The sequence below is a fragment of the Macaca nemestrina genome, chromosome 9, assembly GCF_043159975.1.
Source record: "Macaca nemestrina isolate mMacNem1 chromosome 9, mMacNem.hap1, whole genome shotgun sequence".
Lineage (NCBI taxonomy): Eukaryota > Metazoa > Chordata > Mammalia > Primates > Cercopithecidae > Macaca > Macaca nemestrina.
This window is the reverse complement of record NC_092133.1, coordinates 82,516,678-82,534,190: the sequence shown is the minus strand read 5'-3', so window position 1 is coordinate 82,534,190 and position 17,513 is coordinate 82,516,678. Positions and strand designations below refer to the sequence as shown.

The following is a 17,513-nucleotide window of genomic DNA, read 5'->3' as shown; positions in this document are numbered from 1 at the left end:
CAGGCTGGGTCAGAGCCCAGGCATCTGAGCATACACAGCTCATTCATAGTCCCCCCCAACATTTAAAAGATGACCTGGTTAGGTGTCTGCCTCGCCCACCGCTCTGGGAGCTCTGGGCAAGGGCTGTGGTGGGAGCCTCTGCGCCTCCCTCGAGCTCGAGCACCACCTGGTGCGCGGCGGGAGTCCTGGGGACGTTCCCAGGCTTGCCGGAGGAGCAGCTTCCGAACGAGGCTCTGCCAGGTCCCAGACTCCAGGAAACTCAGCTGTCTCCTCGTAATCTTGGGGGTGCCACATGGAGCCCAGTCCCTTTCAGGCAGGAGCCCACAACAGCTTAACGCTTTGGTGGTGGCCGGCCCGAGGCAGGCACCGGAGGCGGAGGGAGCCCCGTTCCGCTATGGCCGCGAGGAGCGGGCTCTTCGCCCGGGCTCGCGCAAGAAAGCTCCGTGCAGGGTCGGAGTCTGAGCCCGCCGGCCGCTTGGAAGGCTCCTCACGTCCAGGCGCCGCGGTCACGGCTGCGCCGGTTTCCGGCCATGAATTGGGCTTCAGAGTCCGAGCCTCCTGCCGACTCCCGGCTGAGTGCGCTGCAGGCGGGGCGGGGGATGGGCGCCCGCCGAGGTCCGCGCGGCCAGCCAGGGTTCAAGCCCGCGGCCTGGGCTCTGCTCCGAGATGCTCGCGGCGGCCGGCCCCCTTTGGCTCCCCAGGTGTCCCGGGGCCTGGCCCGGCGCCCCGCCCCGGTCTCTCTTCTTGCTCCCCAGGTCCCACTCCACGAGGAACGGTCTGTTTCGGCCGGGGACATGACCCGAGACCCGCGGCTGCTGAGATCGCCAGGGCGCTTCGGGAGCCCCTCGAGGGCAGTTAGCGGCCGGCCCTCCTCCGTTCTCCCGCCCCTGGTGAACCGGAGAAGGAGGCCCGGACAGCCACGGCTCGGCGCGCCGCAGCCCAGGCCGGTCCCCGCCGCCGTGCCGGTCTCCGAGCGTCCCCCGGGCCGGGAGCGTGGAGCACCCGGCGCCCCCTCCGAGCCGCGAGCGGGCGAGCGCCGCGCGGCGAGGCTGAGGCTCCGCAGTCACGTGGTAGAGAGAAGGGCGGAGGGGAGGGAGGCGGGCAGGGAGGGGAGGGGGAGCGGAGCCCAGGGGGAGGGGGAGGGGAGGGGGCGTCCTCCGCAGTTCGCTCCTAGCCGGGGCTCAGACACACAGCCAGCCCAGAGCCGCCACGCCAGCCCGGCCGCCGCCGCCACCGCCTCAGCCTCCCCCGAAGCCGCTCTAGCCGCGGGAAGCGCCGCTGCCACCGCCGCGGGCCGCCCCCGCCGCGCCGGCCTGGGCTCAAGCTGCCAGCGCCGCCGCAGCCGCCACCGGAGCCGGAGCGGGAGCCCGACCGCGCTGGGCTGGGCTGGGCTGGGCTGGGGCGGGCGCAGGGCGCAGGGGCGGGCGCGCGGGGGAAGACGCACGGGCGGGCTCGGCTCTCCCGGGGAGCGGCCCGGGACTGCACCGGGACCAGCGCCTCCCCGCTTCGCGCTGCCCTCGGCCTCGCCCCGGGCCCAGGCGGATGAGCCGCGCGCCCGGGGGACATGGAAGCGCTGACGCTGTGGCTTCTCCCCTGGATATGCCAGTGCGTGTCGGTGCGGGCCGACTCCATCATCCACATCGGTGAGCGTGGCTGGCTGCCGGGCCGAGGCTGGGCGGGGGCCCCAACGGGGAAGGGGGTGCGCGGCGTCCAAACTTGGCGGTTCCCCGGGCCGAGGGGCTCGGCGGGCGGTGCTCCCCCGAAGGGCCGCGCCGCGCCGCCCGGCGGAGGAGCTGTGCACGGGCCGCGCCGCGCTCCCGCTGGCTGCTAGCCGCTCCCCGGGGCTCCGATCTCCGCGCGGGGCCCCGCGGCCTCTGCCGACACTTAGGGCCGAGGCTTCGGAGAACACCGGGATGGACGCGCGTGGAGACCCGCGCCCTTAGAGGGGCCGTCGGCGGGTCGGGAGGTCCTTTCCGCGCAGCTCAGAGCAGCTGGGGGCAGGGGAAGGCACGGCGGGGGGCTCGTCAAGTTGGCAGGGCAAGATCAAAGAGACCGGACCGGAACCGTGTGTGAATGTGTGTGGGTGCGTGTTGTCAGCGTGTGTCGCTGTGTGCGCCTGGCACGGTGTCGGTGTTACTGTGAGAGGGCGTTGGGGTGTGTGGGGCCATCTGAGCGTGTGTTGGTGCGTGCACGACTGTCTGTCAGCCTGTTAGAGTGGACACAGTGTCTGCCTGCTTCTCCGGTGTGTCTGTGTAGCCCTCGGTGTATGTGTGGGTGCGTGTGTATCTGGTTGTGGCGACTGCAGCCCCATCCTGGACAGTCCCAGAGTTTTGCGTGGTCCAAGTCTTGGGGGCCCAGACAGTCTGGGTGCTGGGAGCCGAGGGAAGAAGCGTGGGCAGCGCGGGGTAGGGGGATGCTGAGCGGGAAGAGATGGATAGAGAGAGAGAACCAGGAGAGAAGATGAGAGAACAGAGGAGGAGGGGGCACGCCGAGGGGGAGTGGGCGCGCCGAGGGGGAGTGGGTGGGAGTTGGGAGCAACACGGGAAGAATCTCGGGAAGTTGGGCCGAGTTGGGGGGCTGACAGCGGTCGCTTTGGGAGTCCCTCCGCAGTCGTCTTTCCGGAAGTTGGGAAAGACCAGCGATCACAGGGAAACTGGGGGTTGGGAGGTGTTGAAGGCGAGGAGGACGGGACAGGCGGGGCCGGGGCGTGGAGTGGGGTGGTGAGTACTAGGCCTGAGCTCAGAGAACTACGATTCTGCAGGGGCCCGTGACCAAACCTGCTTCCCGCCCTGGAGGGGTGCGGGTCTCGCGGTCAGCATTGCGGCTCCGGCTCCGGGTGTAGTGAGGAATCGGGGCCTCCCTCCTTCTACCCAGCCCCCAGCTTGAGGGATCACTGGGCCAGCTCCGGGACCTCAGGGACCCTCGGAGCTTGGTGAGGCGGGGTGTGGGTGGCTGACTCCAGAGCTGCCCAGGTTGCGGGACTAGGCTCGGGCTGGTGGGACGCATCTCGGCTGGAAGCGCAGGGTCCGCGGAAGCTGTGATAGGTGCACAAAGCGCCAGCCGGAGGGCGCCCTGGAGGAGCTGTCCGCGGTTCTAGAAAACCCTTCAAGAACAGGTCCTTCTGGGACCCCCAGCCCCGCTAGATCCTAGGCGCCTAGGACACAGTCCCCTTCCCCCACTCCCCTCGACAGACATACAGGAAATGGAAGTGGGGAAGGATGGAGAGTAGGAGGCTGAGCTCAGGGCGCCAGGCTGGGCAGCGTCACAGCCGTCCAAGCTGCAGGCCACCAGAGGCCCCTGCCTAAGGAAGACCCCTCTGCGCAGGAAAGCCAACTGTAGGCCTGCTTCGCTCAGCTCCACTCAGCAGGGGACGTGCATGGCAGAAAGGAGTCATCATTCTGTCCTGGGGTTTGGGTGGGGGACACCACCCTCCCAGGGAACTTCCTGGCTCCTGGGATGGGATTTATGGAAGGCATTTGGGCACTGCCTGGGGCCACCCTAGCTTGGCTTAGTCCCTTTTGTGGGGTATGGCTAGGACATGTGGTGCCTTGGTTGTGAGACACGTGTGTGACCTGGTGGCAGCATGTGAGATGTGCATGTGTAACTCATGTCAACTGTGTGCACGTGTGCGCTGAGGGCTGCTGGGGGGAGGGGAGCATATTCCTGTGCGGGTGGAGATGGGAGAGCCTTATTCTACCCTGCCAAGCTGAAATCCCAGCTCAGACTTCCCACCACCTGGCAATCATCGGTCTGCGAGTGCCTTGACCCTCGGGCTAAGGGAAGCGGGGAGAGGGTTCTTGTCTAGGTCCGGTCTTGATCCCTCCTCTCCTTCAGGTGCCATCTTCGAGGAGAACGCAGCCAAGGACGACAGGGTGTTCCAGTTGGCGGTATCTGACCTGAGCCTCAACGATGACATCCTGCAGAGCGAGAAGATCACCTACTCCATCAAGGTCATCGAGGCCAACAACCCGTTCCAGGCTGTGCAGGAAGGTGAGTGACCGCTGTGCCCAGGGCCCACTGGGACACGGTCTGTGAGGCGTCGCAGCAGTGGGCACTGGCGGGGTTGGGGACGAGCTGGGCCGCGCGGGTCCCCCTCTGCTCCTGGGCAGCCGCGGTGCTACACGCGGTGGCGCGCCTTCCCTGGCCCACCTAGGCAGCGGCGCCAGGACTGCTCTGCGCTGCCGGCTGGCAATGAGAGCCTGCGAGCGCGGGGAGCTGGGCTTCCTGCGGGTTGCGCGCCGCCTTTCGGGCTGTGTGGGCGCGGGTGTGCGCCCAGCGCTGGCTGCGCAGGCGTGCGTGGCTTGGGGCGGTCTTTGTTTCTGGGTGTTTGGGGGTGGGCGTGTCTGCGTGCCGGGTACCTGTGTCGGGCGCACCCCCTGATCTCGGTGGGCCGGTGTCTTCCTTGCTTCGAGGTGAGGAGCGCCCAGCGCCTGGAGCCCGCCCTGTCTCCTTCTCCCGGGCATAACCTGGTAGGCGCGGTGTTTCGCGCCCCACTGCCTCCAGAGCCTCAGCCCGGCGCTTCTCTGCCGCGCTCCTCCACCAGGTTTGGAGGAACGGGTTTCTCTATCGCTGTCCGCGCCGCGGGCGGAGGCGCCACCGCCTGGGCCGGAGGTGGGCGCTGTTCGCCCAGGAAAGGAGCGGAGCTGGGCTAGTCAGGCTGCGGGGAAATCCTAGCCTGCGCCGGGGCCGCCCTTTTCCACGGCCATTGCCTGCGGTCGGGCCCCGCGGCAGGCGCCACAGGTGCGCGGCGAGGGCGTTCGTGACAGCAACTCCCTCTGCTTTCCCTCCTCTCTCCTAGTCCCTCCCCTTCAACCTGACTTTCAGCTCCGGAACCCTGGTTCCTTCTCCAAGCCTCCAGCTTCTTGGTTAAGGCCTAAGGCTCCACCTCTGACACTTACCCAGCTTAAGTCCGTTCTCCTTCCCTCTGCCTTGCTCCCCACAACCATGGGGACTCTGAGGCCAGTGCCCCTCAGTGCTGAGGATAGAAGGGCACAGTTAGTGGTGCAGGATGCAAGGATTCCTTGCTGGAGGAACTGGTAGGGCAGTGTAGAGAGGGCAGTGGGTGTAGTGGGAGGTGGGCTGGCTAAGAGCTCCGGGCCGGTGCTTTCTCCTCAAGCCCCTTGAGCCAAGAGTCCTCTTGCTGCTATGGTACACGTGGGCTGCTAGTCTCCCTGGTGCCTGCAAGGACAGGATACCTCGATGATGGCTCTGGTCTGGGTCTGGAGTGTCAGAGCTGGTGTTGGGGAGGTTGTTGTGCTGGAAGGAGGAATTCTGGGGGTCTCCTATTCTTGGGTGCAGCAGAGGAAGGAAAGGGGCCAGCTCTGGGGGCAGGGACCGGGGACTAGTTCTGGGGACTGAAGGTCCAAGGATTTCTTGAGGTGGTTTCACAAACCGGGAGTCCCAAGTGTTTTCTTTGGGCGGGGGGTGAGGCTAACACTGCTTATTATGGGAGCTGCTGCTTCCAGCTGTGACAGATGTCCATTGTCAGATGTCTGTTGAGGTACAGGGAAGAGGAATTCCTGCCCTTCTTTGGTGTCTGGTGCCCCACCAGCAGTCTCTGTCTCCAGACGCCCCCTGTTCTGGACTTCTTTTCAGTGTGCCCTTACCACAGCTCCTTGCAGGTTCTTGGGGTGGGCTCCAGCCAGAGGAGGGCAGGGCCTTCTTAGTGGAAGGAACCCTAACTGGGGTGGGGACCTGGGGTGACAAGCTACAACTTTCACATTGCCTCCTGTTCCCTTGACACTGGCTCCACACACCCCATCTCTGTCGACATTCATTCTTTGTGCTTGGGAGCCGAAGCCACAGTTTGGAAGCACATATTTCCTGGACCCAGGAGCTCCCAGTGTAGTGGAGACCCTGCCTGTGTTCCATGTCTGGTGACACACCTCTGTTGACTCCCCTCTGCAGTGTTGAGTATCCAAGCTCATTCATTTTGCCCCTGAATGATGCCTGTTCACTCCCATCAGCAGTTCCCCAGGGACTAAACATGGTGCTCTTGCACAAGGTTGCCACCTCATGCAGGTAACATACAAGGATGAACCGGGCAGCTGGTTCCTGTGGTACCTGGAGTATAGGGCCTGAAGAGGTCATCTCCATTAAAAGGAGAAGCTGTCACACAACTTTAACAGATTTTGCCTTTGGGAGTGAAAATCCTACTGTTGTAGACATGCTGATTTATTTTTTTAAGAGGAACCCCAAATCTGGACCTTAATGTAAAATTTGATTTAAAGCTGTCATCAACTAATAAAGCAATGTAAACAACACAGCACAAGCCACACAAAACATAGCTATGGGTGGTTCAACCTGTAAGCTCCTCAAAGCAACTTTGTCCTGGGGACAAATGTTCCACCCAGGGGCCTTTTCTGGGTCTTGGTTTCTCTGTTTGTATAACTGGAAAAATGTCTCAGGCTCCAAGGATGGCAGGCTGACACGGTCTCTGTGGGGTGTGAGAGTGAGTGTTTCTGCATGTCTGGAAGTAGGGAGTTAGATTCTGGTGGTTGATAGTTGTCGAAGGAGAGAGACACTGGCCAGGTATTGTTGCTGGGCTGCCTACTGCCCAGAGAGTTTGTGCTGGTGAGAGCTGGCATTTACTTTCATTTTATGAGTCTGGTGGACTGAAATCCATTGTTATCCTGTGACCTTGCATAGCCCTTGGATGCCTACAAGGGATGGGAGGAGCCAGCCCTGGAAGGCCTCTGGGAGGGGCAGAGCAGTGCTCATCAGCCTCCTTTTCCCTTGCCTGGGGCTCTGCTGCAGGTACTCAGCTCTCTGGATGTCCTTCCTTGGCTGTACTCTGTGGGGTGCTTTTCCATCACCGGGCTTGATCCCTGCTTGATGAATGGCTTATCTCTCACTGCTGGGCCTGGACATTCATTGCAGCAGGACATGGGTTGTCGATACAGGTTGAGTAGGAAAGAAAAAGAGTTTTAGTAGGGGAGTGGTCAGGGATGGAGAGCAAAGGCAGATGGGGGCTCGATATCCAACATTGACTGGACAAGGCCACAGTGACCTCTCAGTAGAGTGGTGCTGTAGCTGTTTTGGACTGAGAGGCAGTGCCATGCAACGATAAGAGCTTGGTGGAGCCTAAAGAGTTTCAGTTCCCGTCTTGTCTTCACTCGCCGTGTGACCCTGGAGCCCTGCTCTGAGCTTCTGTTTCCAGATCTGTTCGAAGGGAATAATCATAGGATTTGCCTCATGGGATTGTGAGGATTAAATGAGATGAGACGTGTGTAAATCGTCTGCATAAGGCCTGAGGTGGGTGTTCTGTAAACAGTAATTCCCTTTCCATTCCTTGACCCAACCGTGAATCCATCTCAGCTTCTCTTGAGGCTGTTGATATTTTCAGCTACACCATTTTTTTAAGCTAGTGAATTCCTTGAGAGAGGACCCAAACTGACCTTTTCATTTTTAGCTCTTACTTTTTTTCCCTGATTATAAAAGAAAATGCATTGCTGCAATGAGCATGTATTAATATAAAAATATAAAAAAGAAAAAGGGCAATGTGTGCTTATTATGTAAAATGTGGAAGGCACAGGAAAGCATCAAGAAGCAGAACAAAATTGCTCTGAATTGCACTAGTGTTGATTCTTTCTAGTCTTTCCCCCACCACTGTATTTTATAAAGTTTGAGAGCTCCCATTCTGTTCAGTTTTATATCCTGTTTTTTTTTCCCCATTTAACATCATTGGCCTTTTCTGAAATCACTGTGAACTATTTGTAAACATTACTTTTAGTAACTGCATACATTTCTCAATGTTCAAAACTTTTTTTTTTTAAAGGAACTATTTATGCTGAGATATGCAGAATTAAATATTCCTGAACAAAACAAGAAACTCGGCCTGGATATATTGGTCCTAAGATTTATACTTAACAATTTCTTTAGGCTGACTTTTAACAAGCTCCTTACAAGCACTGCCTTTTAGGACATTTGGTCAATTTATGGAAAAGAATGGATCACACAATAAAATATCCATTTGATAAGGATTGAAAGTTAGCAAATAACACAGAAAGGACATTTAAATCTCTAAAATGTTACATCTTAGATTTAGCTGGCAAAGTCCATATTAACAAATAGTGTGAAAATTTGTCTTCTAGATACTAAAAGAGATCCTAATTTGTTAAATAAAAAAAATTTCAGATTGTCGTAAAGTGCCTGCTCAAGTAGGAGGTTATATAAATGCATATAATTTATATAAAAGAACTGGCTGAGCACGAGTCTTCTCATTTCCCAGCATTACTTTTTACTGTGAGTAAAAGACGTGAGTTATTGGATATGCTGTAGATATACCTGTCGCAGTGTGGAGGGATAACAGTTTAGGGAAGAGGCAGAAAAAAGGAATGCATGCAAGTGAGGCAATATTCCTTTTAGTTATCATAAGCACAAAAGGGTTCTAGGAAGACATAAACATTACCAAGAATAGCTTGTGGTTCACAGAATGAAACAATGAAATAAAATAAAAATGAAACCCAGAGAGCTTGTTGGTGCCCATGTGGAGGCCTTGCTCAGTTTATATCCGTTACCTCCTAAGTGGTCACTCTGCCCCTCACTGGCCACACTGGTATCTAGACATTCTGCTAGCTCTGATGGCTTCCGGCATCTTCCTTGGCTTCCATTCAGAATTATAGAGAATTGTAGGTCCCATCGAGGCCACACCCTTGCAGTCCTGCAGGCAGCCTCACCAGACACTGTCAGAGGCTGTCTGAGTGTGATGTCCATGTCTTTCTAAAGATGCTGTAGACCCCTTATTCCCATCCTCTCAGCTGTATTAGTTTTCTTGTGGTGCTGAAACAAATTTTACCCCAAATTTAGTTGGTTAGATCAACACACATTTATTCTCTTGCAGTTCTGCAGGTCAGAAGCCTAACATGGGTCTTGCTGGGCTAAAATCTGGGTCTTTCTGGAGGCTGGAGGAGAGAATTGTTTCCTGGCCTTCTCTAGCTTCTGAAGGCTGCTGGGTTCCTCAGCCCCTGGCCCTTTCCTCCATTTTCAAGGCCAGCAATGGCGGGTCAAGGCCTTCTCACATCCTCTCATGCTGACCTGGCTTCTGTCATCACGTCTCCTTCTCTGACTCTTCTTCCTCCCTTTTCCACTTGGCTCCCTCTTTCAAAGACCTTTGTGGTTATATTGGGCCCACCTGGATGATCCCAGATAATCTCCTCATTTTTATTATTATTATTTTTTGAGACAGAGTCTCGCTCTGTCGCCCAGGCTGGAGTGCAGTGGTGCGATCTCAGTTCACTGCAAGCTCCGCCTCCTGGGTTCACACTATTCTCCTGCCTCAGCCTCCCGAGTAGCTGGGACTACAGGCGCCCGCCACCACACCAGGCTAATTTTCTGTATTTTTAGTAGAGACCGGCTTTCACTGTGTTAGCCAGGATGGTCTCAATCTCCTGACCTCGTGATCCACCCACCTCGGCCTCCTGAAATGCTGGGATTACAGGCGTGAGCCACCGCACCCAGCCCTCCCTATTTTAAGGATAGCTGGTTTGCAAGCTTAATGCTGTCTGCAACCTGTGCCATGTAGCCTAGCATATTCACAGATATGGGGATTAGGATGTAGACATCTTTATGGGCCATTATTCTGCTACCACGTTGGCACACCTGTCTTTGCCCAATGTAGCCAATGTGCACTGTCCACCTCCACTTTCCTTCCACCCTGATAATCTTTTGCATGCTTGACTGCACTCTTGCTTACTGGGGGGCATCCTCTTGTCTTCGTTGGGCTTGCTACAGTCACCTGGGATGGATAGCTATGTTTCCTTTCCATTTCTACAAAGCTCACTCTGGAAGCATCACACTGTAAGCTTGTGGGGCCTCCACAGACTTAACCTGTGTTCTCCAATGACATGCCAGCTTCTTTTCCTGGGCTTGGCTGCTGCTTGTGCATAAGGAAGTTCCTGGAGGAAACTGCTGTTTGAATAGTCAGACTGTAAGTTGGTGCTGCCGCTTGGACCCAGGGCCTCTTTTCTGCCTGGGTAGGTTGTTCTTCAGAACCTCACCATCTCTGCCCATGCCTACCTAGAGCCCAAGGGAGGGCCCTCATTGAAGTCAATCTTACTTTGCTGCCTGGGGTCCCACAGAGAGCTGTTATTCCTGGACCCCTCAAGGGCTACTGCCAGTGATAACAGCTGTGGATAAGACTGCAGGCATTGATAGTCTGGAGTTAGGCATTGGGTCCCCTCTCTGGATTTCCCACAAACCTGTGCTGAATTCACGGTGTCAGGGTGCTGAACTCATAGGCGTCAGGGTTCTCCTTCATTCTGGAGTCACTCCTGTGCAGGTGCACACACACGCATGTGCAACACACACACATGCATGCATATACTCCGGCACACACACATCCACATGTACTCAAGAGCACACACACATGCACACATGCATGGGGACACACACACTTTCTCATTTTTATAGACTACACTCCGGCACCACCCACTTCCTCAAATTTTGGGTTCAAGAGGCTCCCTTCATTCCTTATTGCCATGGCTCGACTCTCTAGATTGGGAGGTTGGACTTAACTGGCAATGAGCAGATGGACACCTCATGCCAGGCGTGTGGGAGAGGCCATGGATCATACTGCCTCTGAGCTGCTGCTGTTCCTAGTCCTGGGCTGGCCTGTGATAGCCCCTTTCTCTGGGGTGCTCCCCTCTCTGACAGGCATTGGGCCCAGGAAGGCAGTTGGGTCTGTGTCCAGCATCTCAGCTAGGCTGTCTGAGCCCTTCCTCCCAGCCTGTAAACAGCCAGTTTCCTGGCCAATGGCCACAGTTGAGAAAGAAGAACCCAGAGTTCCCCCTTCTGGACCTGAGGTGTGGGCAGGGTGGCCTGGAAGGGATGAGATGGCATCTTCCGTTTCTAGGTCTAGGACATGAGTACTTTGACAGTTTTCCTGCTGGGGCCATTTCTCCAGGTTTCTCTTGGGGGCCAGCTAAGGCTGTCCCTCATCACTCATAGTCACCTCTTGTAATGGCACACAGACTCTCTTTCCCAATTCTTGTAGCTGCCAGGTTGAAATTCTCTAGCTTTGTCCTCACAGCAGCTGTCTTCCATCTTCACTGAGTCTTCTACTGCCCAGGAAATGCTGTTGCCTAACAACTCAGAGCATCCCATCTGCCCTGTCCCTTCCCAGATCATTTCTAACCCATTCCATCCCTGGATGTGATTCTTTTTACACTTGGTTACCCATGGCCATGCCTGTGGGTCTCCACCCTTTGGTTTTGCTCTGTGTTTCCCATTATATGAGTCAGGGGAGACTAAGTTATGCTGCAGTAACAAACAATCCAAAACTCCCAGCAGCTTGCACGACACAGTATTTCCTGCTCCTACTGTGTGTCCATTGCCGGTCAGTGGGGAGCTTGGCTCCTCATGGTCACTTCACTTGGTTGTTGCCAGTTGCTGTGCCAGAGGGGAAGAGAGCTCTGGGGGGCTCAGCCTGGATGTGCCCACATCACTTCTGCTTATGACTCATTGGCTGCAACCAGTCATATGGCCGCAGCCAGTCACAGGGGATCCAGGAAGCACAGCCTTACTATGTGCCTGGAAGCAGAGAGAACTGGAAACAACTGGTGAGCAACAGAAATGCCTATTTCCCATTCATGTCGAAACAGCCTTCCTGTTTCCTTGGCGATTCATTAAAACAATAGCAACAAACAAAAGCCAAAAACAATTTTAGGTATTGGATGCTAGGTTGGGTGGAATCCGTGGCTCCCATCGATTCCCCATTGTGTACTCAGCAACTTGTCCCTCCTCTGCAGACCTCGGGGCAGCCCTTCCTTGTGCTGGGAAGTCAGGAAGCCAGAGTCCCCAGCCCCGGCTGGGGTTGCACCTCTGCTTTTCTCCATGTCTGCCAATCTTGTGCTCTGTAAACTAGCGCCTGGACAATCCCAGCTCTCAGAAGCGTTGAGCTAGTCATGAGGTGAAGATTGGGTTCTCGGCCCAGCCACCGACAGGACCAGCACCCATGACCTCCCCCTGTCCCCGTAGTTGGACTTGGCAAGTCTGCACTTTCCATGGCTTCAGCCCTGTGGCCCTGTCCCTCGTATAGACTCCCACGCCTTGCCCCTGCTGCCCTGTGAAGCGGCAGCCCTCTCCTGCTAATGGCAGTGGGCTGGGGCAGAGACCACGCATCTCTCTGCCGTTGCTGGCCTGTGACAGCCCCTTTCTCTGGGGTGCTGCCCTCTCTGACAGGCATTGGGCCCAGGAAGGCAGCTGGGTCTGTGTCCAACATCTCAGCTAGACTCTCTGAGCCCTTCCTCCCAGCCCGTAAACAGCCAGTTTCCTGGCGGATGGCCACGGTTGAAGAAAGGAGAACCCAGAGTTCCCCTTTCTGGGCCTGAGGTGCGGGCAGGGTGGTCCGGAGGGGATGAGATGGCCCCTTTTGTTTCTAGGTCCAAGCTGTGGGCAGTGTAGGTTACCAGTGGGTGAGGTGGAGGGTGTTAGCTGGGGGCCTAGGGTGGTCCTGAGCCCAGGCTGCCCCTCCTCCTCCACCCAGGTGTGGGACATGTGGCCCTGATGGCCCCATCGTTCCAGTTTTCCCTCACACTCGTCCCTCGACAGACTCTAGGTGAGGCAGCTGTGCTCTGCGACTGCATCTCCACCTGATCCGCCCCGGTTCCCCACTGTGCTCAGCCTGGCCCTTACCCATGTCTCCGCCGGAGCATCCGTGTGGTGTCCAGGAGCTGAGGGGGTGGGAGTGTAGTGGCTGTCCCTCACACAGACTGGGGCTCCCACCCCTGCTCTGCTTTCTGACTCTGGGTGGGCAACCTTGGTTTCCATGACTGTAAAATGGAACAGAGGACAGCTGAGAGGATCAGTTGAGGAAACGCACTAGAATAGCCCAGCCCAGGGCTAGCACAGGGCAGTGACTGGGTGAAGAGGCGGAGGTGGCCGTGATCTTACTAGCTTGAGTGGTCTATGGTGGAGACTTGTCCTCCTCTCACTTCCTGCCCTGGGCTGGGCAGTGTGAGCAGGTTCCCACAGCCTTGGCCCCACTTAGGGCGGTGGAGATGTGCGGCTTGGAGTTGAGCCCCAGCCATTCTGGGTGCCTCAGGAGAGCAGGGAAGGAGGTCAGTGTTGACCACATGGCTCATATGGAGGCTGCTCAGAGCCGTCCATATGGGCTGGGACTCTGGGAACCTGTGGACTGTCACGGCACGGTATTTCCGTCTTGCTGTGGCCTTGTCTGCTCTGAGTGCATGAAGTGGCCAGAATCCCACTGGCCTGCCCCTGCCTCCGTAGGACCTGGCCATAGGGCAGGCCTACCTTGCTCTATTTGGTGGAAAGGGGTCAGGCAGGTATGGGTTCAGTTCCCAAATCTGACTCATTAGCTGTGTGTTCTCGAACAGATCACTTTCCCTCTCTGACCCTCAGTCTCAACCTCTGTGAAATGGGGCTGCCTTGGGGTTGTGGTGGTGGATCTAGAGAGGATGTACTGCTGGCAGGAGGGAGGCTGTGGTGAGCGACAGTCCACCATGGTGCCCGAGAGAGGGGTGCTTAGTGCCTTGGGGCTCATTCTTGCATTGAGGGCATGGGTGCTGGCACATAGTATGTTCAGGAGACATTCGTTCTTGTTGTGTCCTGGCCACAATGTTTTCCATCCTCCTAGGACCCTGCCAAGGTACACGACACCTCTTGGTCTCTGGGTCCTGTCTGGGTGCTAGCAATCCCCAGGTCAGGGCTGAGACACAGGCCTTGCTGCCTGGAGCTCTGGGCCCAGCCCACCCATGGCAGTTTATAGTGCCCCTATAAACTGGGTCCTGGCCTGGCCTGGAAGGCCGTCTCCTTGCTCTCTGTCCCTCATGGCACTCCTCCTGCTCAGTCCAGGGTGGAGACTTGAGGTCCTACTGTGGCTCTGCTCCTGGCCTGGGGTCGTGGGCCTTCTTCTGCCTTTTCATCTGAGTGCCCAGAGGTGTGGTAAGCCATGGAGTGGCCCCACTCTGGCCTCTGGTCTGGGCTCTGGGCTCAGAGCTCTGAGGCCTGACCTGAGCTCTGGGCTGAGCCCCCCTCCCAACAGTGCTCCATCTTCAGTGGCCAGTGTCAGATGCTGAGGTGGCCTTGATTCAGCTGGGCTCTAGGGTTCCTGCCACCTTCCCTGCCGTGGCTGTAACATCCAGTGCTGCTCCTCCTCTGTCCCAGGAGGCTCCCAGGGTACCTGCCCTCACTCACCTCTCCCACAGGGTTCTGGTAACTAAAACAACTCTGTGGGCCACCCCCAAGTCCTGTGGTTTGCCAGCCTGGGCCTGGAGAGCTGAGGGTGGGTCTCTCCTTATCACAGAACCCCAACTGGAGCTGGCCTAGGGCTTGCTGCTGGGGTCCAGCTCTGCGCAGGGACCTGAGCCTCAGCTCTGGGCATCTACTGTGCACCTGATAAAGACTTTGGAGGGCTGAGCCACCACACTGCTGGAACGGGTTCCTCCTGTTCCAGGAGGAACATGGCCATAGGTGCCCTGGAGAGTCCAGCAGTGTGATGGCTCAGCCCTCCAAAAGGCTTTTGGGGGCTCTGGTGTGGTGGGCAGTGCTGAGCAGGTATGTATGTACACAGGGACATGCACACACAAGGAGACTGTTGCAGACACCCATGCTGCCTGGGTATGTTTAGCAGAAAGAGCCAAGGCTTCCAGCTGCTGCTTGGAGCACTGCTAGCTCCCTCACACTCCTCCTGGACTCGCGTGAGGTTCCAGTTGGGAGGTGGCATCCTCAGGGTGCATCCCAGCACCCACAGGAGACTGACCTGGCCATGTGCTCCCCTTGCCTTGTGTTTCCTTTGACTTGTTGGTGATGCCTCCTGGAGGTTGTGGACTGTGGGGAGGGAGGGACTGGGTTGCTTTTGTTTCCTGTGGTATCCTCAGCTCTAAGGGCAGTTTGTAGTGCACACTCAATAAGTACATTTTCCTCTCCCTCCTGGGGCACATTCCTGGCCTTAGATGTGTAGACCTGACTCCGGGACCCTCAGAGATCATCCAATGGGATGGTCATTGCAGTGGTGGTCACTTAACTTGGCCAAGATCAGGAGGAGGCCGCGGACAGCACCTTAAGTGCTTCTTCATTGTCGGTGTCACCTGTAGCATCTCAGCATCATGCTAGTGGGATGAGAGGGAGCCAGTCTGCCTACCACCCCAGGGAGTGGCCCTCTTGGGGTCTCAGCTATACAGGTCAGCAGATGTCAGAGTTCTTGTGTCCAGAGCTGAGGGGGCCATGCAAAGCCAAGGCCAGAGTGGGGGAAGGTCTAGAAGTGTTATGGACTGAATGTTTGTTTTCCCTAATTTTATATCAAAGCCCTTAACCCCCAATGTGATGGCATTGCAGGCAGGGCCTTGGGAGGCAATTAGGTTTAGATGGGGTCATGAGGGTGGGGCCCTCATGATGGGATTAGTGGCCTTATAAGAAGAGACACCAAAGAGCTTGCTGTGTCTCTTTGCTATGTGAGGATGCAGCAAGAAGGCAGCCGTCTGCAAGCCAGGAAGACAGCCCTCACCAGGAACCAACCATGCTGGCACCCTGATCTTAGACTTTCAGCTTCCAGAACTGTCTGTTGAGAAAATAAATTAGTCTGTTGTTTAATCCACCTGGTCTATGGTGTTTTGTTTTAGCAACCAGAGCAGACTAAGACAGGAGAGGAAGGGCTGTGAGCAAACTCTGGCCTGGGGCTAGACCTGGCCAGGCACTGACTGCCTGAGGGAGCATGGGCCAGCCTGCTTTGTCAGGGCTACAGTGCCCAAATTTCTCAAATCCAGCCTTGAACCACATGAGCTGAAGATCCGTGTACCTCTAAGGATTGGTGACTCTCATCTCGGACAGTCTTTATGCTGAGCTGTATTTTTAGTAGAGATGGAGTTTCACCATGTTGGTCAGGCTGGTATCAAACTCCTGACCCTGTGATCCACCCGCCTTGGCCTCCTAAAGTGCTGGGATTACAGGTGTGAGCCACTGCGCCCAGCCCCTTTTGAACACAGGGTCCCTGGGACATAACTCGCAGAGCCTCAGCATTCCTTCCTGTACACTTGGGATACTGGTGCCCCCACTTAATGGGCTGTCTTTGAGAACAAATGAAGTAATGACTGCAGAGGACTTAGCATGTCCCTGGCACAAAGGAGGTGCTCAGTAAAGAGCAGCTACAGTTATTGTCCTCGCGATGTCACCTGGCCAGTGCAGAGGGATGGGAATGGTCACTGCTTGTTCAGGATACTCTGCTGATGTTGATGAAGCCAAAGAGGACACTGGCTTCCCAAATCACTGCCTGCTGTGGCTCTGGGTAAACCTCTGATCCTCAGGCTCTGGGATCTTCTCCCAATAAAAGGCGGTGCATCAGACACCCCTGCCAATGCTCATGCAGCTGGCTATTTGACTCCAAATGTGGACTGTACACTGACTCCTTTAGTCCAGTGTGTTCAGAGCTCTGCGAATCTCATGCTTACTTTCTAGAGGTAGCTGGCTGTCTTTCCCAGCCCCAGCCACCTTGCAGGGAGGCCTGTGCTGCCCTCACTGACCTCAGAAATGTCCAGCAGGCTGGACCTAGACCTGATCCCTCAGTTCACCTCCCCAGCCTGCCCTGTGGCTTGACACTGGGTCACAGACCAGCTCCTACGTGTGCTACAAGAATCCCAGAAATCCCATTAGCCCATGCGTGTCTGCACCTGACTCAGTCCTGCACACTTTTTCTATCCACATACACTGTCTCGTGCATGTTTCATGTAGCCACGGGATGCTGGAGTTGGCTGAGGTCCTGGAGCCATTTCAGCTAATCCTCCTTTCATTGTAGAAGCCTCATGGACAGTCACCTGGGTGGTGCTTGCAGCTGGCCCAGGAATCTCACTCGGGAAAGGAATGTGGTGAGCTTGGCAGCGTCTGCCATACTGCAGGCTCCTGGTGATTGCTTGTTCAAAAGCAGAGGCATCTGCATGTTCTCACTCATGTGGGAGCTAAACACATTGAACTAATAGAAGTAGAGAGTACAATACAGGTTACTAGAGCCTGGGGAGGGCAGGGGAAAGGAGGATAGGGAGAAGATGGTTAAGGGATACAAAGTTACCACTGGTTAGGAGGCATAAGTTCTAGTGGTCTAGAGTACTGCAGGGTGACTATAATTAACAATAATTTATTGTATATTTTCAAACAGCTAGAAGAGAGGAATTTGGATGCTCTCAACACAAAGAAATGATGAATGTTTGAGGTGATGGATATGCTAATTACCTGATGTGATCATTACACGTTGTACACATGTATTGAAATATCACTCTGTATCCCATAAATATGTACAATTACTATACGTCAATTTTAAAAAAAGCAGAGGTGTCTACCAATACATTACAAACTGCCCAGGGCTGTCTGTGCATCATCTCAGGACAATCCTGGGCAGTACAGGGAATGACACAGAAAGCAAAGTGAAGCAGGGATTGCTTAGGGAATGTGAAGGACTGGCAGCCAAGCTGGTGCTCTCCTTGTACCTGCTGGGCCTCCCACTATGCACCTGGCTTTTGTCTGGTTCTCTCCACCTCCACTGCCATCTCCCCAGCCCCAGCCTG

The 17,513-nt window shown here is 56.2% G+C and overlaps 1 protein-coding gene across 2 annotated transcripts in view; it reads left to right on the top strand.

Annotated features, from left to right (window-relative positions):
- Nucleotides 1–1,161: 1,161 nt before the first annotated feature.
- Nucleotides 1,162–17,513, top strand: part of LOC105495984 (glutamate ionotropic receptor delta type subunit 1) — a 796,883-nt gene continuing 780,531 nt past the window's right edge. The window contains exons 1-2 of one of the 2 annotated variants that reach the window (XM_011766002.3): nucleotides 1,162–1,643; nucleotides 3,835–3,990. In XM_011766002.3, the coding sequence (XP_011764304.1) occupies nucleotides 1,565–1,643; nucleotides 3,835–3,990 (235 nt within the window). In that variant the 5' untranslated portion in view covers nucleotides 1,162–1,564. The remainder of the gene's footprint in view (nucleotides 1,644–3,834; nucleotides 3,991–17,513) is intronic. The other variant, XM_011766003.3, reaches the window with a different exon arrangement.